The 27,340-nt window shown below is 47.3% G+C and overlaps 8 protein-coding genes across 8 annotated transcripts; 5 read left to right on the forward strand and 3 right to left on the reverse strand.

The window, feature by feature from the left end:
- Window positions 1–400: 400 nt before the first annotated feature.
- On the forward strand, window positions 401–5,460 carry SPAC144.05 (putative ATP-dependent helicase; the record flags this gene model as incomplete). The annotated part of the gene is made up of 6 exons (XM_031153616.1): window positions 401–2,642; window positions 2,797–2,941; window positions 2,995–3,250; window positions 3,287–3,727; window positions 3,911–4,451; window positions 4,502–5,460. 6 exons carry the CDS (start codon window positions 401–403, stop codon window positions 5,458–5,460), a joined length of 4,584 nt encoding a protein of 1,527 aa, XP_031001289.1.
- Window positions 5,461–5,994: 534 nt separating this feature from the next.
- Window positions 5,995–8,967, forward strand: pof6 (F-box protein; the record flags this gene model as incomplete). The annotated part of the gene is made up of 1 exon (XM_031153617.1): window positions 5,995–8,967. The coding sequence occupies one exon, from the start codon at window positions 5,995–5,997 to the stop codon at window positions 8,965–8,967; it is 2,973 nt and encodes a 990-aa protein (XP_031001288.1).
- A 145-nt stretch (window positions 8,968–9,112) lies between these two features.
- KIN28 (Serine/threonine-protein kinase) lies at window positions 9,113–10,398 on the reverse strand (the record flags this gene model as incomplete). The annotated part of the gene is made up of 2 exons (XM_031153618.1): window positions 9,113–10,128; window positions 10,206–10,398. 2 exons carry the CDS (start codon window positions 10,396–10,398, stop codon window positions 9,113–9,115), a joined length of 1,209 nt encoding a protein of 402 aa, XP_031001291.1.
- Window positions 10,399–10,930: 532 nt separating this feature from the next.
- sfk1 lies at window positions 10,931–11,896 on the forward strand (the record flags this gene model as incomplete). Its single annotated transcript, XM_031153619.1, has 3 exons — window positions 10,931–10,951; window positions 11,012–11,456; window positions 11,526–11,896. 3 exons carry the CDS (start codon window positions 10,931–10,933, stop codon window positions 11,894–11,896), a joined length of 837 nt encoding a protein of 278 aa, XP_031001290.1.
- A 609-nt stretch (window positions 11,897–12,505) lies between these two features.
- On the reverse strand, window positions 12,506–14,992 carry LHYA1_G008700 (uncharacterized protein; the record flags this gene model as incomplete). Its single annotated transcript, XM_031153620.1, has 3 exons — window positions 12,506–13,236; window positions 13,284–14,801; window positions 14,851–14,992. The coding sequence occupies 3 exons, from the start codon at window positions 14,990–14,992 to the stop codon at window positions 12,506–12,508; spliced, it is 2,391 nt and encodes a 796-aa protein (XP_031001287.1).
- A 991-nt stretch (window positions 14,993–15,983) lies between these two features.
- LHYA1_G008701 (uncharacterized protein) lies at window positions 15,984–17,160 on the forward strand (the record flags this gene model as incomplete). Its single annotated transcript, XM_031153621.1, has 5 exons — window positions 15,984–16,108; window positions 16,267–16,320; window positions 16,369–16,551; window positions 16,606–16,741; window positions 16,795–17,160. The coding sequence occupies 5 exons, from the start codon at window positions 15,984–15,986 to the stop codon at window positions 17,158–17,160; spliced, it is 864 nt and encodes a 287-aa protein (XP_031001286.1).
- Window positions 17,161–19,408: 2,248 nt separating this feature from the next.
- fer6 (Multidrug resistance protein) lies at window positions 19,409–23,995 on the forward strand (the record flags this gene model as incomplete). The annotated part of the gene is made up of 4 exons (XM_031153622.1): window positions 19,409–19,798; window positions 19,850–21,594; window positions 21,658–22,319; window positions 22,368–23,995. The coding sequence occupies 4 exons, from the start codon at window positions 19,409–19,411 to the stop codon at window positions 23,993–23,995; spliced, it is 4,425 nt and encodes a 1,474-aa protein (XP_031001285.1).
- A 1,837-nt stretch (window positions 23,996–25,832) lies between these two features.
- On the reverse strand, window positions 25,833–27,161 carry LHYA1_G008703 (uncharacterized protein; the record flags this gene model as incomplete). Its single annotated transcript, XM_031153623.1, has 5 exons — window positions 25,833–25,942; window positions 25,976–26,404; window positions 26,582–26,801; window positions 26,823–26,964; window positions 27,037–27,161. Coding segments are annotated over 5 exons (1,026 nt in total), but the record flags the coding sequence as incomplete, so codon positions are not given.
- Between the last annotated feature and the right edge of the window lie 179 nt (window positions 27,162–27,340).

Consider the following 27,340-nt stretch of genomic DNA (forward strand, 5'->3'; position numbering starts at 1 on the left):
GAATAGATGCACCAAAACTCGCTTGTCTATCGCATCGTTGTGGAGAGCCATTCGAGCCATTCCTACCAGCTGTAGGGAACAATCGGATATACTAATTCCGGCGCTAGGTGAGTCAGCGTCGTCAGTTACAGCCTAGCCTTGCCTTGCGTTGACCGATAAGTTACCTATCGCCAGCCAGCCTTGTCAACTCGGTACGTACCCTACCTCCTGAGGTATTATTCTTGTTCTTCCCCCCTTCAACACAAACACATCGCATCTGCTGCTTGCCATGCTATGCAGCCCCTCTGAGAAATAACGAAGGCCGCCCTTCGTAGAAAAGTCCTGCTATTGGAAAGCATACGGTAGTCCGTTACTTCTCTCTCGCTTGCTGCGGGCATACGATACGGGTACGGTAGCTACCATGGGGCGAGCAAAACAAACTGCCCGTCGTGGTCAACCTCCTGCTTCATATCATGGTTTTAGGAGGATTGGCGTATTTGGCCATGCAGATGAACCATCCTCGCCGTCGACTTCCAGCACTCCCCAAAACGACCGAGATTTTTTGGAAAGTTCTTCGTCAGGTCTTCTTCCAATGGAGAAGTCGGCAGACACCCTCGAACTACCAGATGAACTGATCAACTTCATCTCTGGGACTCACTCGACATCCGAGCCGCCTCGAAAGAAACGCAAAACAGATTCGAATTGGAGCGCGGCACGTGAAAGCGATGCAAGTGGAGTGTCATCTGTCCAGGAAGCAGGACTTGACCACATTATTGTCAAGCAGTCTAGCTGGGACATTAAGTGCGTTGGATCCAAGCTGTCAAATTTTCGTAGAACTATTGAGAAGACTAACGTCCGCCCCTACGTTCATTGGACTCGAGGTCATGTTCCAGAGTATATTGAGATTATGAACGAAGCTAAGCAGTGTGTGTTCCACGCGCCATTGCCGCAAGACTCTCGTGGGTTTGAGGATGTGCTGCTGGCTTTGGAAGTCGATCACGACTCGAAGAAATGGGCGAAATCCCAGGGCAAGCTCTGGACCGAGTTTGGACTAGAGCTTTCGCAACAGGACGGAGTTGACTTATTTCGCATCGTGTTTGCTGTCAAGTGGAACATTACCACCTCGCCATTTTTCATCACGCAAGCTACTGCCAAGGTAAAGGTCTTACCAAAAGTCCTGAGTACATATTTTCCAGACCAGAGTGTCACTAGTATTGATAAGTGGAGTCCACAAGATTTCTACCAGAGCGTCCACTCTCCAGAAAACAACGATCCAGTCGCTGCGTCTCTGAGGGTTGACGAGCTTGAGTCCAACCTGTATCCTTTCCAGAAAAGAGCTGTCCAATGGCTTTTGAGGAAAGAAGGTTTCGAGTGGTCTGACATTCACGATCGTGTGATAGAGTCTTCTAAAACACAGGACTCAACATTGCCGGTCTCATTCATCGAAGCAACAGATGCGCAAGGCCGGAAGTGTTATATCAGCCATCTGTTCGGTTTGGTCACTTTGGATCCCACTCCTTTCCGAGCACCAGAACAAGGTTTGAGGGGTGGCATTCTCGCTGAAGAGATGGGCCTCGGAAAGACGGTTGAGATTATCTCCTTGATCACGCTCAACAAACGTCCAAAGCAACTTGAAAGCTCTATTTTTGACACATTTACTGGCCAGAATGTACGGCCGACATCGTCAACGCTCATAATTGCTCCACCAGCTATCGCTCTGCAGTGGATCTCTGAGATAGGCAAACATGCACCATATCTAAGGGTCATGCATTACCAAGGCATAAAGGCACATGCCAAAATGAGTCCTTCGGAGCTGCTTGATGCTCTGGCATCCACAGACATCGTCGTATCGTCGTATGGCGTTTTTTCAGCTGAAATTAACTTTACTCAACTAAATCCGGAGAAGACGTTACGGAACGCTTCTAAATATCCACGACCGAAATCTCCTTTAATGGCCTTGCAGTTCTTTAGGGTTGTGATGGATGAAGCTCAGATGATCGAGAGTGGAGTAAGCAATGCGGCTATAGTGGCTAGAATGGTCCCGAGAGTTAATGCATGGTGTGTGACTGGGACTCCAGTGAGAAAGAATGTCAAGGATCTGCTAGGTCTCCTGGTTTTCTTACGCTATGAACCATTTGCATCCATCAAACATATATGGTCATCTCTTATCTCGTCTCACAAACAAGAGTTTCGCACAGTCTTTGGAGGATTGGCTCTTCGCCACTCTAAGCAGAATGTGCGGGAGGAGTTGAGACTTCCGGCGCAGAGGCGGTATGTCATTACAATGCCTTTCACGCCAATCGAAGAGCAACACTATCAAGGACTATTTAAGCAGATGTGCGAAGAATTGTGCTTAAACCACCAAGGCGAACCTCTCACGGATGACTGGAATCCTGAGACCTTTGCCGAGGAAATGAGAAAATGGTTGGTGCGTCTTAGGCAAACAGCCCTTCATCCAGAGGTGGGTGGTAGAAACCGACGAGCGCTGGGTAATAAAGATGGACCACTGCGTACTGTCGATCAAGTCTTGGAAGTGATGATGGAGCAAACCGAGTTGGCTATCAGAACGGATCAGCGAGCCTTACTAACTCTCAAAATGAAACGGGGCCAGTTGTTTGAAAATTCTCCCCAAGTTAAACAGGCTCTTGAAATATGGGAAGAAGGTAGGCTTATTCTCATTTAAAAATTATTTTTTCTTCTATGCAAGCTAAGGAGTTAGGAGCTGTTTCGGGTCAGTATGCAAGCTCCTGAGACAGCTGCTAAGCTCCGAGGCTCTCTCCAAACCTCAATATTTTCCATGCTAATATTTCGATCAAGCCGCAAATGAGGCCGCCGCAATCGTTGAAGAATGCAGAGAGCAACTACGGCTAGAAACTGGTCGTAACGTGGTAGATGGGAGTTCTCCAGCCACGGACGAGCAACACGGAGCAGACAGTGATTCTGAAAGCTCGGAATTCGATGAGTAAGTTTGCCTTTGATAAGACACCCGACATCCCAATTAATTCCAGCAAACAGGGTTGATCCTTCTTCACGATTGGGAGCATTTCGAATCCGGCTTCGGGCTGCATTGGAGATCGAGCACATGGCTACATTCTTCTGCGCTAATGCGCACTTCCAAATCAAATCTAATGAAGAGATGACAAAGCCCGAGTCTCCCGAATTTGAAGCCCTAGAAAAGCTCGAAACAGATGGTTACGAGTCAGCAAAAAGAATTAGACGAGAGGTTCTTCAAGAGGTAGAAACTCCTACTCCAAAGCTCCAACAAGCCTTGGTATGCAATCAATACTAAATTCTAAATTGGTCACAGATTTATGGAAAAGCAGATAGACTCATGAAAAATATATCCAAGAAAGCTAGTTCTCAATCTTTTGTTCAAGTCCCCGAGTTTCCATCTAATCCACCGAAGGGTGGGCTGGAGAGTCGCCGCATTATGGAGCAGCTTGATACGCTTGCGACGGCTCTTGACGCGCAAGCTAATCAACTAGATGAATGGAGAGAACAAACAGTTCAGTTCCTTCTGCGGCCGCTGGTCGACGAAGACGAAGGGGTAGAGCTCACGGGTGACGAGTACGAAGAATCGACGAAGACTCAAGACGAGGTCATGGTATACGTGCAGGCTCTAAGAGCTGTCATTGCTGACCGATACGACGCTCTTACAGGGCAAGAGAATAAGCTTACAGAGTATGATGTCAATTGGGCTCTTAGCTTAGCGAAAAAGGGAGAAGGTGCTTTCCCCGAAAAATCATTGGTAAGTCACATTGGAGGAACATATCCTACTTCGGACATTTCAAGAGCGGTTCTGGTAGTCTACTCTTCGTATACATTTGAGAGTCTACTGATTTTGCAATATGTCTCAATTTCCTGTAGAATATTATGTCAACTCCTAAAGTCTATGTTATCAAGCAATACTGACTCGGGATTCATCACGTAGGAACTACTCGCGGTGCGCAAACACATCAAACCGACGAAAGAACTGGGTTCTGTAAGGGGTATCATTTCAGAGCTTCGAGGTTTAGCGACATCACTACGAACGGATGCACAAAATGACAATATAAGAGCTCAGAACGAACTTTCGATCATTGAGACACAACTCAATGCCACCCAGAAGCAGTTGGCTGAACAGACTAAGGCAAATACTGCTCTTGAGAAAGAGCTCGACCAATTCACCAATGTCATGAATACCAGGCTGGAATACTACAAGCAGCTACAGCAAGTATCTGATATGGTTGCGCCATTAGAAGAGCAGAACAACAAAGTTTTGCTCAGCAGACTACTGAAAGATGAAGCGAAGTTTGCACGAAAGCTTGCTTCGGCCAAATCGAAACGTCGATATTTGGTACACCTCAAGATGGAGGCTGCCAATCCACAAGAGCAACGTATTTGTGTCATTTGCAGAGATTCCTTCGAGGTTGGCGCACTTACAGTATGTGGTCATCAGTACTGCAAAGAATGTATCGGACTCTGGTGGAGTGGTGAGTTATGAACCTGTATCGCAGATTTGAATTTATACTAAAACGCACAGCTCATCGCAATTGTCCAGTCTGCAAAATGAAGTTGACTCAAGCAGACCTGCATGAGATCACGTATAAGCCCCAGGTGCTGTCGATTGAAGCGGAAGAGATTCAATCGGCATGTCAGGAACGAACCTCACCTTCTTCGAGCTCAAAAAAGTCGGCTATCTACTCGGATATTAGCAAAAGTAAACTTGCAGAAATAAAGAATATCGATCTTGATGGGCCTTCGTTCACCACAAAAGTAGACACGCTTGCTAGACACCTTATCTGGCTTCGATCTTCTGATCCAGGCGCGAAGAGCATTATCTACTCCCAATTCAAAGAGTTCCTTACCGTTCTAGCTCGTGCGTTCGAGCGCTTTAGAATCGGATACTCCTCAATCGATAAGCCAAATGGAATAGAGAAGTTTAAGAATGATCCAAGTGTCGAATGCTTCCTACTTCATGCCCGAGCACACTCTTCTGGATTGAACTTGGTGAATGCCAGTCATGTATTCCTTTGCGAACCGCTTTTGAATACTGCACTGGAGCTCCAGGCGATTGCCCGAGTCGATCGGATTGGACAGCAGCAGGAAACCAATGTCTGGTTATATCTTGTCGATGGGACAGTAGAGGAATCAATACACCAACTCTCTGTCAAACGCCGGATGGAACATATCGGGCAGCGGCTCTTGAAAGGGAAAGGTAAAGCTAGGGAATCAGATCCAGCTGAATTTCTCGATACGAATTTCGAGGAAGCCAATTCCATGGAATTGCAACAGGCTTCTTTGTCGGGCTTGCTTGCCAAAGGGGACATGGGCGGCGAGATGGTCGAGCAAAAAGATCTCTGGGATTGTCTTTTTGGCGGCGTGAGCCAGAAGGTTGCGGAGAGGACGCTGAAGAATTCTGATATAATATTTGATGCGGAAGTCAGCAGACATTTGAGGGCCGAGGCTGCTCAGGAGAGACTCGTCGGGTCATTATCGTAATGACAAGGAGCATTTTTGTTATGTTGTATTGATAGAATGACTGTTTATAAAGTCTACGCGCGCAAAGGTAGATGCATAGGTAAGGCTTTTGGGCGGCCAAGAGCATTTATACTGCTCATCTATAAAGTTTGTATTATAGAGGCGTTATACTTCTCCTCCGTTGCTAAACGAGTACGGGTAAAAAAGAGACTCAAATAAAACAACGCGAATTACTAATTACTAATGTTCGGTGGTATAAAAGTTCAAATTGAATCTACTAACAATTAGATACACACATGCACTTCCAGTCAGCCCTTCTTGTTACTGTAAATTGGTGTGGAACTATCCCCACCTCCATGCAAAACCAGCCGCATCGCTTCGCCTTGCCTCCCATGCCCATGCCCCTCCCCACATCTCCACAACAGCGTATAGACAACAACTTTCAATTGAAGAACCAGGACCTCAGAGCCAGCTCAATGGAGTTTCTACTATGACTCCTTACACCTGGTACTCCCACGATAGCCTCGTACCAAGCATAAACAAACCGCGGGAGCCATGTCGACCTTCAAACGCGCCCCCGTCATCCATGCCGGCGGCAACAACACGAACAGCATCATCACCTCCCTGAAGGCTACCAGCATGATCGAAAGCAAGCCCGTCCTCCCCGCTGAAATAATCTCCACGATCCTTGACTACTTACCTATCACTGACCTCATAAGCTTTGCACGGACCTCGAAACGAATGCTGGAAATGGTGTACGAGGATTCAAGATGGGTGCAAAGACTACAGGTCATGGGGTTATGGGATGCAGGAGAGGCGAGAAAGAGGTTCGAAGACGCTTTGAGGAAAAAGAGAGAGATAGTTAGGATGAGGGTGGAGGAAGATGCAAAGAGGGCTGGCATTGGGGTCAATGGGAATTCTGGGGCGAGGAAGACAAGTACGACGTTGTTTGATGCCGGCGTTGAGGAGGAACGCCAGAGGAAATCTGTGGATGCAGCTGCCAAGGCAGTTCGAACCTCTGTAGATGGGTTTGAGAGGCTGTCCTTATCAACCCCAAATCCTGCAGCGCCAACACCACGAGCACCAATGCTGGATCCGGAGGCCCTACTCAATATTTTCTCTGGGGTAAGGTCTATACGAGGCTCAGCGAGGCAGGAATATGGGAAGATATATGCGGCGTTGGCGCCTTTCTATTATGATCTCGCGAGATCGAGGAGCCATGTGGATCCTGTCATATTCAGGGTCTACCGAGACCCGGAACAACAAGCCCAAATGCTGGCCCATCTAACGGTATTTGCTCGAAGCGATTGGGCCCAGGGATGGAGGCAAAGGGAAGAGAAGCTGGTCACTATGATTGGGATATTTGAGAACGCTGTGCTACGAGAGTTCGAGCAGGGCTTCGAAGCTTGGGATGTTGATGGGAAAATGCATCGGTATGCTCATGTCTTAGGTGTACTGAATGGCGGTCATGCTGGTATTGAACTATTTGTGCAAAAGCATGCACTTTTCAATGATCGATTGGGGAATTATATGGATTGTATCAACCAGGCGTCCTCCGATAATATCACATTGGAACCTTCTCGCCAATTCCTAGAAGCGCTCTCAAGAAAGATCAATGAGCAGGCAGACATCATTGATAGGGTTTTCCCACCAGGCGAGGACGTACTGCATATATTGTTGGATAAAGTTGCGGAGGACATACTAATGGAGTATGTCACGCCGCTATTCGATATATCTCACGAGCGAAGTTTGCCGTCTTACCTGAAGGCGGTCTCGGGAATCTTCGATCAGAGTATGCAATTTGGATTAACCCTCAAACCTACGAAGAATTCTGGAAAGGACTTTCTTACAAATGTGAAGTCGGTCGTAGCTCGAGTATTCGAGCCCCATGTGGATCTTTACCTCCAAGAGGAACATGATTATTTTAAGGGGTTGGCAGAGACCGAAGTCGACACGTGGGACAAGAAGCTATCACAGGAAGATGCTACCACTGAATCATTCTTCATGGCCAATGTTAATCGGCAAGCCGACAAGAAGGATTTCTTGAGCTCCTTCAAGAAAGTCGTCATGATGCCCGTCAATGTTCTACCCAGCTTACCCCCATTTGGGGCAGCAAAAACAGCACCAGCAAACCGATTCAGCTTACAACCAGCTCCAAGTCCTAGATTATCTGGGTCCCCAATCCCATCACGACCGCAAACCCCAGGGCCCACCCCAGCCCTTACAGGGATCTCGAGCTCGTTGCCCTCGGAAGCACCAACGGATGAGCTGGCCGCGAAAGCGGCTCTTATGGCCTCGCGTCTCGAAGGGATTCGCTCATTATTCAGCATCGAGATAGCCCTCGACCTGACTCACTACGCCAAAAGCAGCATAGAGCGCGCGGGCCTGTTTGTACGGCTCGGCGGTCAGACAGGGGAGGAAGCACGGGAGCAATGCTTGACGATCTTTGTCGACCTGTTGCAGATTTTGGGAAATCGGCACGTGAAGGTTGGTTTCGACAAGGCTGTTGATCATCTTTCAAAATACAACCCCAGAGAAGTAAGCGAGCACCAGCAGGGCGTCGCTCCCCTCGTAACCTTTTTGGAATTGGTAAATGTAGGTGACTTGATCTCGCAAATGGTAGACGTCTTTTACGAACAGCAACTCGCGAGTCCTAGACTCGCAGACCGCAACGACTTCCTCGACCCCGCCGTCGTAGCAAAGAAGAAATTCGAGCAAATGCTCGACGAGCGGGTAGCAGCTGGTTTGAATAAGGGCATCGACGTCTTGATGGATGAAGTCGAATACGTCTGCGCCACTACACAGGCTCCGACGGATTACAACCCACCGCATTCCCCCTCGGGAAACTACGATATCGGACCTACGAAATGCGCAGAGCAAGTCGTGGGTATTGTGGAGAGTCATACGAAGATGTTGACGGGTAGCACGGATAAGACAATGTTGGATGTCTTCAACCAGGAAGTAGGACTGCGTCTCTTCACCGCGCTTTGCAAGCACTTGAAGCGCCAACGGATCTCCACAGACGGCTCTATTGCCCTTATCTCGGACATGAATCTCTATTTCCTCTACATCCGCACACTCAAGAACCAGGAATTGCTAGAGTACTTCAAAGCGCTGAGGGAACTTAGCCAGGTATACTTGATAGAGGCGAAGCATGCAAAAGAGATGGCGGAGGTAATTGCTGATGGGAAACGCTTTGGGGGCGTCTTCAGGGCCGAGGAGGTTTATGAGTTTGCGGAACGCAGGGCTGATTGGTATACGGTGAAGAAGGACGTGGAGAGGGCTATGTATGGGATTGGGTGCGGGGGTCATGTGAGAGAAGGGGGGTTTGCTTGGATGGTAGGGTACATAGATGCATATACCACTAAATTCTATCGTTTGTCTGGTTTTGGAATTACGCTATACGATTCCAAGTCTGTCTTGGCAGGTGGATTATATCATATATTCTCGCCCTGCCTGTGTCTTTGTTCTCCGCTTTTCCCGACGGTATTTGAAAGCCCTCAAGAGCAGCGAGTTTCTCGAAACTAGCTATAGCTCTTTGATTAATCAAGGACATCATTTGACTCGGAAATAGCTAAGCTTATATTAGTATTATTACAACTCACCGGGATTTAACGCCATCCGATACAGAGTTTTTGATCCCATAAACGCCACAATTCAAGCCATTTGTTTTTCACTTCATGCCTCCGAAATCCAACTTCCTAGCAACCTTCGCACCCCTCTCATCCTCCAGGACCCCAGGCCTCCTTTTCAAATCTTCGCCAATCTTCGCCCCACCACCTCCCTTTCTAGGCAAGTCTTGATTTTTCGTAGGCTTAGGGTCGCTCGACCACCAGCTGTGCTCCAGAATCTCTCTCGCCGTAATCCTCTTCCTCGGATCCAGCACCAGCATCCCCATCAACACATCCACACCTTCATTCCCTGCTGTCCCAAATGTAGCCAGATAATGGTCTTTCCCTCTGACGGGCGTGACTGGCTCTGGTACCGTGTATTCCGGCAACTTGGAAACGCCAGGCCAGACATCTTCAGACGGTGTACCTATTGCTTGGCAAATGAGCGAGATCTGATGGACCTCTGTATCACCTGCAATATAAGGAGTCCTAATGATCAACTCTGCGAACACCAAGCCAACGGACCATATATCCACAGCACCACTGTAATGCTTCGCCCCGAACAACAGCTCCGGCGGACGGTACCAGCGCGTTATGACATTACTTGTCATGATTCTATACGGGTCGGAGAAACTCCTCGCCAGACCAAAATCTGCAAGTTTCACCTCCCCATCTGCGGCGATGAGTAGATTGTTTGGTTTTATATCCCGATGCAGCACAAAGTTCTCATGGCACCACCATACTCCCCTTCCCAGCATGCCCATCCAGGCCTTGATATCCGCAGCTCCATACCTCACGCCCTCTGTATCTTTAATCAACATCTCCAAATCACCCAGAGGCAGATATTCCAGAACTAAGTTTAGATTCTGGTCTTTGGAGGAGAACACAGATAATAGGGAAATGATGTTGGGGTGTGAGAGTTCTTGCAGGTGTTTGAGCTCGCGGATGGCGTCGGGGGCTAGGCCTTCGGTGTAGGCGGCTTGGATCTTGATTTTCTTAATGGCGACGAGGGTAGAGGGTGAGGTGACGAGGTGGCCGAGGTAGACATTTGCGTAGGTTCCCTCTCCGAGTTTCTTGCCTGCACAGTACAAGATCTCGGGGTCAACGTGGATTCGACGAGGTGGAAGATACGCGATCAATTGGGCATCGACATACCTTTAACGTATTTGTGCTTCTCCTCCTCATTCATCTGCTCGGCTATATCTTGTACTGGAGCAAGGGCATTGCTGGTTTTCGTGGATGCTTCGGGGGTGACGCCGTTAGAGGAGGGGGCTGCGCTTGAGAGTTTGGATTTGGAGGTTGTGGCCTTGTCTGTGGGGCCGGGGACGAGAAGTGGTGAGTTTGCCATTGTGCTCACTGCTAATGCCCCTCGGCGAAGGTGGGTTGAATGTTGATATAGCACAGGGCTGATGTTCAACCTCGCAGTCTCAGCCTCATCTCGGCCGATCCCGTGGGTCTTATCACGTGACTATCGTAAGGTAATCTTACAATGGAATCTCGGCTGTGGCTTATGAGGTCATACTTCTCCACCAAATAAAGGTCAACCGGCAAGCAAGGATAATGCGCACTTCTAGGACGCCGCTAGACCCAATACAGTCTTTTGCCATGATGTAAGAATGGAATTGCGCGGCTACCTGCAAGGAGATGACAAACAAGGGAGATTATTGCAGGTGTGGCGTGGAAGACTTTGCTAGTTTCAAGTCAAGTCAAGTACTGTACCTACTCTACTCCATAGATACAAGTATATACGCGGGTCCTTCCTTCTGTTGATTTCTATCTACTTTGTATATACTTTTCCTTACCTTACCTTACTTTGCATCTACCGTAAAGTACACGTCTTCACACTCGTAACATAACATCGCGTAACAAACATCTTTATTATGTGGGGGGTATCATATTGGGTATGTAAAGTGTCTGTGGTCCTTTTTCACTCGCAATGCTAATCCATCATTCTTCCCCAGGTCTTCCCCGTCGTCTCCGGCTTCTGCTGGCTCGGCATGCTCATGGGCCTCCTCATCCATTGGAACGTCATCGGCAAACCACACTACCCCTCCATGGACGACAACCAGAGCATCGCCTATATCAGCGACGTTGGCGCCGAAGGGCTCAAGCCCCTCTTCATCGCCGGTTCCTGCGTCACCACCGTCTTCCTCGACCTCTCCTTCCTCTCGGAGCGTTGGCTGCGGCACAATGGCCGCCTGGCGAAGAATACCACGACCATCGAGAAGGTGTTGAGCGGCCTCAGCATGTTTTTTGCCCTGATCGGCACAGCTGGCTTGATTCTGCTGAGTATCTTCGATACGTTGAGGCATCCGACGTTGCATGACATCTTTTTGCTGCTTTTTATCGTGGGTTACGTTGTGAGCGCTATCTTCATCTGCTGGGAATATCAACGTCTTGGCATACGTACGTCCCCCCTCCCCCCTTCGCGCTCTCTCCTGCAGTGTCCAGCGAAATCAACTGACATCCTAAAAGATTTCCGAGAACACCGCATCCTCCGCGCCTCTTTCTGGCTCAAACTCGCCTTTATCCTAGTAGAAGTCGTACTTGCCATTGCTTTTGCAGCCACCAATTTCAAAAAGTCCTACAACGCAGCAGCAGTCCTCGAGTGGGCCATTGCTTTCATCTTCACTTTCTACGTCTTTAGTTTCTTCATTGATCTCTTGCCAGCGGTCCGGACGAAAAAATCGAGCAAAAGATTTGGGAGCACTGGAGAGGAAACACAGATGCAGATGGAGGAACACGATGGTGCTGCGAGTGAGAGGACTTTGGGCGCGAACAGCGAGCCGAGGACAGGGAATGGTGTAAAAGACAGTCGACAGGCTCCGCTATCGAGTAACTTCTAAGATCCTAATTAAATGGAGATGGGGTGGCAAAGGAGGCTTTGCGGTGTGGGGAATGTAATCAACGGTATGAATGGAGTAGATAGGATCGGAAGAGGAGATCAGTGTATATACCAGACGACGGCGTTTCAAGGGATCAGCCCAACATATGGGCAGGAGTTCTAGATTTTGGACAGTCTTAATAATGATTATGAAAGAACATACATAACTTTTACCCTTTTTCGCTCTCCCCCTAAAAGTAAACCTAGTCCTGCAAGCCTCAATGCGCGTAACTTGTTTCAGACATGCACATCCAGAACTCAAACGATCTTTCAATTTTCAGATTTCGCATTCGGAATACACATACTTATAGAAACAAGCATCGTCATGGTAACGCACCTCTTCACATATACAACCTGCAACCATCCCAGACCAACCCATCGTCATAAATGGCGAAAGCCACAATACAAGATAGCCGATCCACCTCCCCAGAGAAAGCAAGCGCTACGAGCCGATTTCCAATAGCAAACAATCAATACGAAACCCCACATGAATAAAATTGCTATACTGGACTCCAAAACTGCCGCATTTACCACCTTTCCTCCATTCAATACAAAAGAAATGTGTTAGGACCTAGATAGCCTCAACAAACTTAGTCTCTCTCGCCGGACTACTTGACTTCCCCGCAACAAACGTAGGCGGAGGTGCCAGATCCTCATCAAACCCATCTCTCGCCTCCTGGAAGTCGGCTTCGCTCAGCTCACTAACATCACTATCCTTACGCTTAACAGACCTTCCAAGTCTCTCATCTTCAGGTTCCTCATCCTTGACAGCGGGGCTGGTGAGTGGGCTTGTGACACCCGTGCTCTTCTGCCCAAGACTAACAGTAGAGTTATTCGCAGAAGCGCCTGTCAAAGCAGCGCCGCCGACGAAAGAAGTTTGATTGTTCGTTTCTGGTTCCTCGGGGCCCGATTTCTGACCACGGGATTGACGGCGGGAAAAGCGGTTCTTGAGCCAGTTCTTGACCTTACCGTCGTCTTTGGACGAGGTGGGTGAGGTGTTGATTGGCGTTGGCTCATCTTTATTGGCTGAGGAGGCGGCCTCGCGGATGCGCAGACTGGCTTGATCTTCCATGGAAGTACGAATTGGTGATGGGCCAGCGGCTGTGACGGGGTTGGCAGCGACCGGCTCAGGGGATGCAGGCGTTACTTCTGCGCCTTCGCCGCTGGCTGTGGTAGTGGTTGCAACTACAGGAATCGCATCAGCTTTCTGGGACCTGCGCTTCTCTTTTGAGAGGCGCTTGTCTTCATCCATGGCAGCTTTCTCTTCAGCCTCCCTGCCCTTTCGTTCTTCTTTGTCTTTTTCTGCGAAATGTTAGTTGGGGTCCTAGATAAAGTGAGAATAAACGTACGCTTCAACTGCTTATTGATATCCTTCTTTTCTTTCTCCTGCGTCTTTTTCTCGGCATCCTTTCGTCTCTGCGTATCTTGCTCCAACTGAATCTCGGCTTGTCGAACCCGCTGTTGCTCGGCCTTCTCGTTGATTTCATCCAAGACTGGCTGAACATTCTTCTGAGCAACCAGGTCAATTGCGCTCTGATTGACGAACTTCCCACCCCCTATATTAACTTTGCCATAGTTTTCCATACGAGTATCACTCTTCGCTTGAGCTGCAGCATGTGCCTTGACTTCCCACTCACTGAGGAGAGATGGGCCAATCTTGCCTGTGTCCGCAAAAACCCTTTCGTCCATTCCATGCAGGCTTTTTGTTACATTGCGCTGAGCTGCGGCGATGAGCGCTTCTCTGTCGTGCTGTCGTTTTTTTGTATCGACCTGGGACAAGTTGCTCGAGAACATAGACATTTGTGCGCGGATCCTGTTGGACTGCTCCTCATCACTGTCCACGGTTCCAGTACTAGATGCTCGGCGCCTCTGCCTGCCTCTTATTGTCAATTTGGAAGGAGGAGCATAAGAACTATGCTTTGAAGTGGCAGCAGCACCTTCGCTCGAGTAGTAATCGCGGTACTCTCTGTTCTTTGCATGCTCGTCGTGCAATTTCGCAAGACGCTCCTGAGCGAGCCTTTGAGCTGCTTCTTGAAGATTGACAAGGCTCATCGGTGTCGCTTCCTCACCCGTAGTCGAAACTGAGCCGTGCCGGCCATGTGCGGCAACTGCTCCATGGTGAGCGTCAGTTGCTGCGTCAATGTGAGTCTGCTGGTCATTGTACATTTGCTTCGCCATCGCAACAGCAGAGGCACGGAGAACATTGTTTCTGTTCTGCTCCTCCACCTCAGGTGCCACTGGAGGATGGGAAGTGTACATTTCTCTTCCCAAATTAGTAAAAGGAACAGATCCACCCTCAATATGGCCAGTGGGACGCTTTTTCTTCATCGAAGAAGTAGCAGCACTAAGAGCATTGCTTGCGGCTCTTGACTCATCCGGATAAGTATCGACCTTTACGATAGGTGTGGGATTCGATTCTGCTCGTTTTCTACTATTGGCCATAGCACCTGTCGCAGCCATAAGTGAGCCTCGACGGCCGAGCGCGGTATATCCATAGTTCAGTTGGGGGGACAGTGTCCCCGCGCCATATTTTTTGAATGCCTGGGCTGCGGCAGAACCGCCCCAAGCATTTGCTTCTGGTTGCCAAATTTCGACCTTTCCACCGTCCCTGTGTGCCAATACGGCTGCTTTTGCGCCGTCCGCGCTCGCTTCTGGTTGCCATAGAGGTGCCATCTTGTAATCCTTGGCCAGCATGGCAGCGGCCGACGCGGAAGCTGAGGGATCTGATTTCCAATGTTCAAATGGTTTCTGGTTTGCCCATCCCGAGCTCGCTGCTGCACCTGCAGCTGAATCCTGATCTTTGAGGCCGGCGATGGGGTAGCTCGGTAGGTCTTTGGGTTGGGCGTATTTGAGGGATGCTGCTGCGCCTGTCGCGAAACATCAATAAATGACGCATTGCACAGAATTTAGACTTACCTGCAGATGATAATTTATGGTCGCCGTCTAGGTATCTGTGCCCATCCTTTGAGGTGTTGTGTTTAGTGACGTACAAGGCGGCCAAAGCAGCTTGGTCTTCGAGCTTGCGGGGAGATGTATGGGGTTTCGTGGTTTGCGCCATGTTCGCAAGAAGTTCAAAGAAGAATCGCAGTATACTCGTAAAGGCCAGCTAATCGATGCGTACGGTAGCAATTCTTCAAGCGGATTGAAAGGAATGGATGGTAGGTAGTTATGGTTGTAGTTGTTTGGAATTCTAGAGTTATGTGGTTGCTACCCAGTGTTGCAGTCTTTATGTCATACGAGGGGTCGCTCTGATTTGGATTCAGATTCAGATGGACATAGGAACAGGTAAGGTAAGGTAAGGTAAGGTAAGGTAAGGTAAGGTAAGGTAAGGTAAGGTAAGGTAAGGTAAGGTAAGGTAAGGTAGGTAAGGTATGATAGAAGATGATGACGGTGAAGAGGAGATGAAGAGGAGATGAAGAGGAGATGAAGAGGAGATGTTAAGCCGATCAATCCTACCTGCTGCCACTACTGATGCTATTGGACTTGATCGCATCATGAACTAACTGGCCTTGTTCAAGCTGCCTTCCACAACACAAACATGATGACGTAGGTCGGTCTACACGGACCCCTTTTTCTAGCCACACTTCAGCTGAGCTGAGCTGACCTGCCGATCATCGAAAGATCAGATGAAGGAAAGGCCGGGAGTCAGGACGACTTGTATCCTTAAAGGTATTTATTATTAACCATGAGTCCGAGTTCAAAGATAAAGATACATCGGTACAGTAGAGTAGTTACCTACAACACCTAGGCCTAGGTAAACAATCGATATGAATACGATATAATTAATATCCTTCCCCAGATCTCCATCTACTGTAAATCCCAAATCATAGTGGTAGTTGCATCATGTACGGTGATCTACGGCAAGGATATCATAAAATACCTACTGTAATCTCGCTTCTTTATTTCCTGTTTCGTCTCAATCTCCCTCACCGCCGCTGAAAACGTGTTCCTTGCACAGCTGTAGCATTCAATTTCTTCCGCTTCTATCGCGCATCATATTTTCAACACGCGTCCCTCCTCCCATCGTCTTCGACCTCAACGCCGCTAGGATGGCCGAGGACAAGTTCAATAAGACGACGGATTTCCAGACGGCAGAGCTGTCGCCTGGCCAATTTGAGAATATTCTGAACTTCCGGGATGTGGGGAAGACCATCAATGGGTTTTTAGGCGAAAAGTTAGTATCTACACCGGTCAAATAAACTGGCGCTGAGAAGCCAGGCGCATGATTGAGGGGAAGCTCTTCAGGTCTGCCCGGCCGGGTAATTCTCACTGTTTTTCTTCTAAATATACCAGTTATTGACTTGTCCAAGATGATGCAACAATTTCTGATAGAGAACGCCTGCGCGATGAATACGGTATCAAGACTATCATTGATCTAAGAACAGTGTAGGCCGGCCCTCCTACTGCTCTCTTATCCCATACTGACCAAGGCAGTACCGAGCACGCAAATCAAGCAAAGAAGCGCGAAGGCGACTTGCAGATACCAGCATTGGTCAAATCGAACGCAGCTCTAGCAGAACCTCTTAAGATTCCCTGTATGAATTACCTCGAAATCAACATCAATGGCAAAGGTTTCGAACGAAGCCTGCTCTGGAAACTCTCATACTGGAGTTTCACGTAAGTGTAATTCTCCTCGGTCACCCCCAGCCGAAATCTGACATACATCTATAGGAAACTCATCGTCCTAATGATCTTTGGGTACCGCATGCAAGCAATTAGTATCTTGGGCCGAGAAGTCATGCAACCCCGCGGTCTGGTGGGGTTGGGCTTCGATTCTATCGATTACTGCGGGCCTGAAATCGCCGACGTAAACTACCTTACCTCCTATTTTGCCCCAATTCAACATTAATCACATTGCAGGCCCTGAGAGAATTTTCCAACCCCACCAACGCACCAATTCTGACCCACTGCACTCAAGGCAAAGATCGCACTGGTCTCCTCATCGCTCTTATTCTCTTCCTAATGCAAATCCCCATCCCAGCCATCACCCATGACTACATCCTTTCTGAAACCGAACTCTTTCCAGAAAGGGAAAGTAGGTTGGTTGAGATCAGAAGTATCGGGCTCACGGATGACTTTGCTGGGTGTCCGAAGGAATGGGTTGAAGAGATGGAGAAACATCTAAAGGAGAAGTATGGGGATGTCGGGCAATATTGCCGAGGGATAGGATTTACGAAGGTGGATGAGGAGAGGTTGATTAGTGGGCTGACAGGCAGAACTAATTAGAGGCATGACTTCGTTCGTTAAATGCAAACATCCAAATTATCACTCCGGTATGGCACTCTTTGATAAATTACCATGTATCTTCATACCACAATAGAAATCTATCTCGAGAGCAGAAGAGCTTCTTGTCTAAACTTAGAGAAGTCTTTCGATCATCCTGTCCAAGACACCTATCACTTCACTCCCTCTAAACTCGGCATAGCTAAAGCAGAACCAAATAGACCCTAAATAGATTGCAAGTCTGATGTCCCGAACGACTAGGAAAGACTGGAGAGCTCATCTTACGAAACGAACATACCCAGGGAAATATATTCATGGAGGGGTATTTATTTCAGACGTAATGCACAGTATTCCATAATGACTCGCCGTGAATTTCGTGTCGTAGGAATGCTTAAGGAATGGCAGCATGTTACATTCAGGGAGAAGGATAAAGCGTGTGGAGCCTGAGTGTCGGACTTGTAGGGGTGAGACGCTATAAAAAAGAAATATGGGTTGATCACTTAAGTTCCGCGACCGTCTTCCATTTATTGAAAGAACCTTCGAATATTTGCCAGTAGCCTACAAATGGGCCTAGTAAGCCGGCGACGAAGATAAATACCACTGTTGCAGAGATAGTCTCGTCCCCCCTAATTGTTTAAAGGGTAGCTTCTCGCCGAGTCTGTATTAGCCATGGAATCGGAACACTGGCCACTTCAACTGTACAAAAAGGGATCAATTGAGCTAGGTTTATGGATATGGTAAAGAACTATACGACGATGATATATAAGATAATTATCTTCGGAGTCGAGACTTACAATATTTCCATGTCAGTACCACATCAAAGCCCCCTTTGATAAGCGAGTTCTGAAAGTTGGTATCCTTGCCCGTCCATAAAAAAGCATATGTTACAGTATAATGCCCACCTACTATTAGGACATGACGTTGAATTTGAAGGCTCCAGGCATTGAGTTTAAATGGTGCGCAGGCTTGTTTATCGGACTTTCCGAGTTCCGTCTTCGGTAAGTCATCCTTCGCACTCGCTTGCCAATATCCTATTCTTTATACGGATCTATGTGCATAGTAGGTTCAAAACCTTAAAAGTCATTAGGAATCAAAACGATTTCTTCGGATCTATAAAGAGCATACAAGCTCGGCTGAATGCCATGCTAATCCCTCAATTCCTGCGTGCATTAACGTGAAACGTAATCCTTTTGACATAGCCTAGAGATTAGGAACAGATAGGATAAATTCGCAGAAAACGGACATGCCATATGCGTAAAAATGTATATAGGTGAACCTTTCTCACCGCTACTCGTTGATAGCAAAAAGTAATACGGACTAAGGCAGCACCGACACGTGAGGGGTAGCTGGATTTAATCGGAGCCGACATGGACTAAACTTCGGGATTGTTGCGAGGCTCCGATACATCAACGTTTAAGCTAGCGCAACGTTAAAATCACCAGGAAGGTACCATGCCGTGGAATACTGATAGAATAGATAATATGCGGTAACTTAAGCTTTGTAACCCAAACCCAAAGATTCAGATGCAGGAGATTAAAAGGTTTAACAATCGTCAAAACAAGCTTCTGCTGCGCACTTGCCTGGATCTATTGATATATTAGACTTTGAAGTTTCACCTCCGTGACACTGATACTATGGAAGGGAGCGAAGAAGGAAGATGGATTATTAGGTACCTTTTTTATCTTACACAAGACAAGCGCGGGAGAGGGCTCGGGTCACTCCGTGCCTACTATATGGAGCATAAGACTCGATCTAGGCCATTATGACTTGCAGGAAGATCAGCACAGCCAATCCCACGACTATCTATACATTAGTACAGTACAGGACCAAGCACCTCGCGGGGTGCCGTTCTTCTTTCAATCAGACTTCGGCGACTTCAAATTCCCGATAAGTTGTTCGTCAGCTCGGGCAGGGCGGCCAGCTTTTGCCGATACGGAATACTCCGTATGGATGGGGCGAACAACAAGCTTCTTTGTAGTATCAAGCTTCATTGTATCTTTAATCCCTGCATCTGTCTAGAAAGAAATGCACCAAAAACACACTACGAATCCACATGCCGCCACCAGCACCACCATGATTCTTTGGATTCCGACTGGCTGTTTGAGACGGAGACGGAGTTAAGATAAAATAATAATGTATTGTTTGGTTACTGCTATATCGCCCACCTCCTCTTTCTCCTCTCTTCCTCTCTCCCGCTTCCCACTTCTGGTCACCTCCATGGATTTTCATCCACTTCACCACAGAGACAACCATGGTAGATTCTGGTCATGAGAAGGATTTAAGGCCTGCCGACCCTGCTGGAACCGGCGAGACTACGAACCACGACGAGCCACTCGATGTCGACAACGAGGAGAAAGACTACATAGAGGTAGCAACCTATCGAGAGCCCTCGAGCCATGACGAGAAAGAGCTTCAGCCTGGCATGGACCGGGCGAGGAGTTATGCCACTACAGCTTCTGCGGTGACAAGAGCAGTCTCCCGTGTGGATATGCCACGCCAGAAGAAACCGTGGTACAAAAAGGTCAATCCCTTGAAATGGGGCGGGGTACCAGAGGTCCCAGAAACAAGGGGAGTCTCCAGAGAATACAACGCACCGTTTCTCAGTATGGTGTATTTCCAATGGGTGGCACCAATGATGAGCGTATGTCTATCTCGCCCTATGTACTTTACCATGTATACTAAAGGTAAATAGGTTGGTTACAAACGACAACTCGAGCCAAACGATATCTGGACCGTCAACCCCAAACGATCGGCCGAGGTCATGACGCTGAAATTACAGGCCTCGTTCAAGAAGAGAGTGGCAAGAGGCGACAAATACCCATTGTTGTTTGCGCTACACGAAACCTTCAAGACGGAATTCTGGATTGGTGGAACATGTCAATTTTTTGCCAACATCTTCCAGGTTGTTTCGCCCTATACACTTCGATACCTCATCCAATTCGCCGATGACGCCTATGTGGCTCAGAAAGAAGGAAAACCCGTTCCGCACATTGGAAATGGAATTGGTCTCGTAATTGGAATCACATTTATGCAAATGTGTCAATCTTTAGGCACGAACCATTTTATTTACCGCGGAATGATGGTAGGAGGACAGTCAAGAGCTGTGCTCATTTCCGTTATTTTTGAAAAGGCTATGAGCATCTCTGGGCGCGCCAAGGCTGGCGGTCGAGCAATTGAGGACGGGAGGGAGACAAAAGTGGAGGAAACCGCGCTGGAAAAGGAAAAGAGCACCAAATGGTATCAATTTCGAAAGTCGGGCGCGAAAGTTTCAACGGCGGACTCTGGGCGTGGTGTCGCTGGTGATGGGACAGGATGGGCAAATGGTAGAGTAGTAAACCTGATGTCCGTTGATACGTATCGTGTGGATCAGGCATCCGGAATGTTTCATATGGTTTGGACCGCTCCTATTGCATGTATCATTACGTTGATACTCTTGCTTGTCAATTTGACGTATAGCGCCCTTGCTGGATTTGCATTGCTCATTATAGGATTGCCAGTCTTGACCGAGGCTGTAAAGAGTCTTTTCAAACGGCGCAAGAAGATCAACAAAGTGACAGATCAGAGAGTCAGTCTTACCCAGGAGATCTTACAAGCTGTCAGATTTGTCAAATTCTTTGGATGGGAAAGTGCATTTCTTCAGCGGCTTAGCGATATTCGAAATCGGGAAATCGCAGCCATTCAAGTTCTCCTCGCCATCAGGAACGCCATCAACGCTGTATCGATGTCCTTGCCCATCTTTGCATCTATGCTAGCATTTATCACCTACTCGCTCACCAGCCACAGCCTCAACCCAGCCCATGTCTTCTCCTCGCTTGCGTTATTCAACTCGCTTCGCATGCCGCTGAATCTCTTACCTTTGGTCATTGGACAAGTTACCGATGCTTGGTCGTCGATTTACCGAATCCAAGAGTATCTAATGAGCGAAGATCAAGATGATGAGGCAAAGGTTGACGAGGAGGCTAAATATGCTCTAGAGATAGACAAAGCCGACTTTACCTGGGAACGAACGGCAACGCAGGACCCAGATGCCATACAGATGACAGGAAAGAAGCAAACCAAAGACGAGCTGAAATGTGAGAGGGCGGCCAAGAAACAGGCAATCAAAGATGAGAAACTTGCTGCGAAGAGAAAATCCACAGAGCCTGTTCCATCTGGCGAAATGACACCCGACGACGTCAGCACTCTTATCGGGGACAAAGAACCATTCAAGTTACAAAACATAGACTTCTCAATTGGCCGTAATGAGCTAGTAGCTGTTATTGGTGGTGTTGGAAGTGGAAAATCTTCCTTACTTGCTGCGCTTGCGGGAGATATGCGCAGAACGAAAGGTCGGGTGACGATGGGTGCAAGTAGAGCATTTTGTCCACAATACGCCTGGATCCAGAATGCGACTGTGAGAGAAAACATCCTCTTTGGCAAGAAAATGGACAAAGAGTGGTAAGTCTACATTATTTTCTTCCGTTATGCTCGGGTTTAGGGTATCTGCTGATATCGCTACAGGTACAAACAAGTGGTCGATGCCTGTGCCTTGCAACCCGACCTGGAAATGCTTCCACAAGGCGACGGCACCGAGATCGGCGAGCGTGGAATTACAGTGTCAGGAGGTCAAAAACAACGACTCAATATCGCCAGAGCAATCTATTTTGATTCCGACTTGATTCTCATGGACGACCCTCTATCGGCTGTAGATGCACATGTTGGCCGACACATTTTTGATAATGCCATCATGGGCCTCATGAAAAACAAGTCTCGAGTTCTAGCCACTCATCAACTGTGGGTTCTCAACCGCTGCGATCGCATCATTTGGATGGAGGAAGGCCGGATTCAAGCAATCGACACCTTCGACAACCTTATGAAAGATCACCCGGGCTTCCAACTCCTAATGGAGACTACCGCGGTTGAAGAAAAGCATGAGAAGGAGGATCATGTAAACGATGACGAAGTCGAGGGGGAGAAGAAGGATGTGAAGAAGAAACGCAATGGTGCAACTTTAATGCAAGCCGAAGAAAGGGCCGTCAAGAGCGTTCCGTGGTCTGTCTATATTGACTACATAAGGGCTTCGGGCAGTCTTCTGAATGCGCCCATCGTCCTCATCTTCCTCCTTATGTCCCAGAGCGCCAACATCGCAACCAGTCTCTGGCTGTCCTGGTGGACAAGTGATAGTAGGGCTTCATCCTTAGACTTTCATAATATTGGCTAACAGTGAATAGAATTTGGATATTCGAAAGGAGTCTATATTGGAGTCTACGCAGCTCTAGGTGCATCTCAAGCACTGCTTCTTTTCTTCTTCGCTCTGTCCCTTACAATGATGGGAACTATTGCTAGTAAAAGGATGTTGAACCGGGCCATCACTCGAGCACTCCGAGCACCAATGTCTTTCTTCGACACCACGCCATTGGGACGAATCACCAACCGCTTCTCTCGAGACGTCGACGTCATGGACAACAACTTGACAGATGCGATGAGAATGTATTTTCTGACTCTCGCCATGATTCTCTCCGTCTTTGGCTTGATCATCGCATATTTCCATTATTTTGCCATCGCTCTTGGACCTCTCTTCATATTATTCGTCTTTTCCGCCGGGTATTATCGAGCGTCCGCTCGCGAGATGAAACGATACGAGTCTGTTCTTCGCTCCCACGTTTTCGCTAAATTCAGTGAAGGCCTATCAGGAACTGCATGCATCCGTGCTTATGGGCTGAAAGATCAATTCATTGTCAATCTTCGAAATTCAATTGATGATATGAATAGCGCATACTTCCTTACATTCGCCAATCAACGTTGGTTATCAACGAGGCTGGATTTTATTGGCAACTTACTCGTCTTTGTAACCGGTATATTGGTTGTTACTTCACGGTTCAACGTGTCACCATCCACTGCCGGCCTAGTGCTAAGTTATATTCTTTCCATCGTTCAGATGATTCAGTTCACAGTCAGACAACTTGCTGAAGTTGAGAACGGTATGAACGCCACTGAGCGTATTCATTACTATGGCACTCAGCTGGAGGAAGAGGCGCCGCTACACACCATTGACGTAAGAAAATCGTGGCCCGAATCTGGAGAAATCATCTTCGAAAACGTACAAATGCGATACCGAGAAAATCTCCCACTTGTACTATCAGGCCTTACAATGCATGTAAAGGGGGGCGAGAGAATTGGAGTCGTAGGCCGAACAGGAGCAGGCAAGTCTAGCATTATGTCCACACTCTTCCGTCTCGTCGAACTCTCCGGCGGATCCATTACTGTCGACGGCATGGACATCAGCAAGATCGGTCTCCAGGATCTCCGTTCTCGTCTTGCAATCATCCCGCAAGATCCAACCCTCTTCAAAGGCACCATCCGCAGCAACCTAGACCCTTTCAACGAACATACCGACCTCGCACTATGGTCCGCACTTCGCCAATCCGATCTCATCTCGGAAGACGCGTCCCTAGATGACAAATCACCCGGCCGCATCCACCTCGACGGCATCGTTGAAGACGAGGGCCTGAACTTCTCCCTAGGTCAGAGACAGCTGATGGCTCTTGCCCGCGCTCTTGTACGCGGCTCCCAAATCATCGTCTGTGATGAGGCAACCTCAAGTGTAGATATGGAGACGGATGAGAAGATCCAACGTACGATTGCAACGGGGTTCAAGGGCAAGACGCTGCTATGTATTGCGCATCGTCTTAAGACCATCATTAATTACGATCGCATTTGTGTCATGGATCAAGGACGCATTGCGGAGCTAGATGCACCGTCCGAGCTCTATCGGAAAGGTGGCATTTTCAGGAGTATGTGTGATAAAGGAGGCATTAGGAAAGAAGACTTTGTCGGATTTGAGGAGAATAGTCCCTAACCTGCATTGATTTATTTATTATTATTTATTTATTCCATTAACGTCCGATGTGAGTCTAAGACTATATAGGACGGCGCCAGCCTAATGCTAGAGCGATCTAGTAGTATATTTAAAAAAAAGATAAGATAATATATCTCTAGTTAGAATATAAGGGACTATTTATTTATTTATTTATTTATTTACTCTATTAATATCTTATATAAGTCTAAGACTATATAGAACAGCGCTAGTCTAATGCTATAAAGGTGCTTGTCACGGATCTGGTCACATGACATGTCACGTGACGTCGACACGTCGGCGTGGCACCAGCCACCCGACTACCAGCCACCTTTCCCAGCCACAGGCTAATTAGCCGAGCGCATACATTTATTTATTTATTATTTATTTATTCCATTAACGTCCTGTGTGAGTCTAAGACTATGTAGGACGGCGCTAGCCTAATGCTAGCGCGGGCTAGTGGTATAGTCAAGAGATATGTTAATATGTTTCCGGTTAGAATCTGTAGGACTAAGCCTAATGCGGACTAGGTCTATAAAGCAATAACGCCATAATAATAAAAATCCCCTAGGGCCCTAAAAACGTATAACTAATAAATAAAAATAAATTAAGAAGTAGTAGAAAGTAAAGGCAGTCGGCTAGCATAGCCGTTTCTTATACTGCAATTACGCTCTTATGCATTCTAAGCTAAAATTGGGAAAAATCGATGGATTCGGCTAGTGGAGGTAGGCGGTGAGACTTCTAAGTAGTGTTTATTTATTTATTTATTTATTTATTTATTTATTTATTCCATTAACGTCCTGTGTAAGTCTAAGACTATGTAGGACGGCGCTAGCCTAATGCTAGCGCGGGCTAGTGATACAGTCAAGAGATAAGTCGATATGTTTCCGGTTGGAATCTGTGGGACTAAGCCTAATGCGGACTAGGTCCATAAAGCAATAACGCCATAATAATAAAAATCCCCTAGGGCCCTAAAAACGCATAACTAATAAATGAAAAGTGAATTAGGGAGTGGCAGAAAGCGAAGGCGGTTAGCTAGTATAGCAGTTCCTATGCTGCAATTGCGCTCTTATATATTCTAGGCCGAAATTAGGAAAAATCGATAGATTTGGTTAGTGGGAGTGGGCAGTGAGACTTCTAAGCTGTATACTATAGTATATACTTAGTTATTATCAAATTCTGCCTATTTAAGCCGCTATTTGCGGGTACTAATACCCGTTTCACCTAAGAAGGTTAGTAGATGCTAGCATCCGATTTTCGTCTTAAAGAGGGAGCGTAGGCTAAGCCTAAATAGGACACTGTCTTTTAGTCTTTTGCGTTCTTTACTATATTTAGGGCATCGTAGTATAAGATGCTATAGTGATTCAGGCTTGTAACTGCATATGTAGTGATTAGTAGGTGTTTTATTAAATCGTTTTAGGTATGTCCCAAAGTAGCCGTGTTGTAGCTTAAGCTGGAAAAAGGCGCTAGCAGTGGATCTAGCCGTTTTGGGAAGCTGTATTCGAGAGTGAATTTGTGGGTTGAAAAAGTTGAAGTAGTGGCCTTTGCCGCTAGCTAGAGCATTCGCCTATGCATGCCGTTGTATTTGGTTGATTTTTATGCCTATATAGGCATAGCTTGTGTGGGCAGCCAGGGCGGTCTGGGTGGTCGGAAGTGATTTGGACCCTAGTTTGGCCAGTTTATCCGCCTCTTCATTTCCATCGATGTCTTAGTGTCCGGGGACCCACTCTATTGCTAGCGTGGATCCATTTTGGGCTATTTTAGTGGCAGCTGCAATAGCACGCAACTGGTGAATTTAGCCCGGATTATCAGAAGGCCGCGCTAGCCTATAAATAGCTGCTTAGTTGTCTGCATATATCCGAATATCCCTATTTGGGCCTAGTCTCGTCGCATCTTCGAATGCTAGGGCAATGCCTTCTAGCTCTCTATTATAGACGATTTGGTGGGGACCTATATTTCGGGCTAGTCATATAAAAGGGGGACTAGCGCATTTGTAGCCCGCTAGTCCCACTCCAATTCTAGTGCTTTTAGGCATTTGCGACCCGTCTGAGTAGTATAACACCTGATTTAGCGATTGTGACCGTATTTGCCGGCGGTGTATCGTGGCAGTTTCCTCTTTTAGCAATTTGGCGATTCGTGTGTCCCAGGGGACAGAGCGGTTCCAAGGGGCAAAGTGGAAGTGGTGTATAGGTTCGATTTTGCCGCTAAGCAGGGGTGCGATAGTCCTGGCAATCGTCTGAAGTCCGTATCCTGAGTAGCTGGATTTGGCAATTTGGCGATTTACTGGATGTTCTGGACTTAGCTTAGCTAGCCGAAAAGCGTATTTGCGTGTAGCTGTGTCTAGCTGTATTGCGGGCGGTGGGAGGCTAGCTTCCACCTCTATGGCCTGAATTGGACTAGTCCGAAAAGTGCCTAGGATTTTGCGTAGTGCCAAATTTTAGAGGTGCTATAGGTGGTCTTTTGCGTATGCTTAGCCTCGCCACTAAATTAGTGATGCATAGTCGGACATGCTAGTAATACAAGCTAGGTATAGCTATCTGAAAGCGGTGGGACTAAGCCCTTATTTACTATTAGCTAGCCTGGACATACGTCTAAATGCAGACTTAGCCTTAGCAGTGCGGATGGTGATATGCTCCTTAAATTGTAATAGAGCGTTGAAGTGAATGCCAAGCCACTTAACTGTCTGCTTTAGGGGGACTATAGTCCCGTCTAGGAGTATAAGGGACGCTAGCTTAGCGCGTTCGCCTATGCTAAAGTGAATCAGTTTAGACTTTTTCGGGTCGAATTGGATTGCGTTTTTACTAGCTAGCTAAAATAGCTCTTTAGCTACTAGCTGCAGTATCTTAACGTTTTTGCGGGGGCTAGTTGATGCGTAAGAGAGAGTAATATCGTCTACATAAGAGATAAATTTGACTGCACGTGACCTAAATAGGCCCCATATATAGATCAGAAAAAGGATAGGCGAAATTGGACTTCCTTATAGGATTCTGGTCTAAATAGGCTGGTTTTTATCTGATTATCCATTAAATAGAAGCTTAAGTGACCGCCCGCTTATAAAGGATAAGACCCACTTAATAACCAAATCGGGAAAGGCTAAATCCTTAAGAATTATAAGTAGCTGGTTCTTAGATATATAGTTGTATGCCCCTTTTACGTCTAGTAGGAGCGTACTAGTGATTTTGTTTTATAGCCGATTTGTATGGATATAATCCGCTAGTATAGCGCCTGCGTCTATAGCTGACTTTTTAAGTCGGCCACTAATTTAGCTAGGATGCAGCAGATTTGGTGTGGTTTCGGCTAAGTAAGCTAGTCGCCTAGCTAGGATCCTTTTGCTGACTTTATTATTTA

The sequence above is a fragment of the Lachnellula hyalina genome, assembly GCF_007821495.1.
Source record: "Lachnellula hyalina strain CBS 185.66 chromosome Unknown contig00261, whole genome shotgun sequence".
NCBI lineage: Eukaryota > Fungi > Ascomycota > Leotiomycetes > Helotiales > Lachnaceae > Lachnellula > Lachnellula hyalina.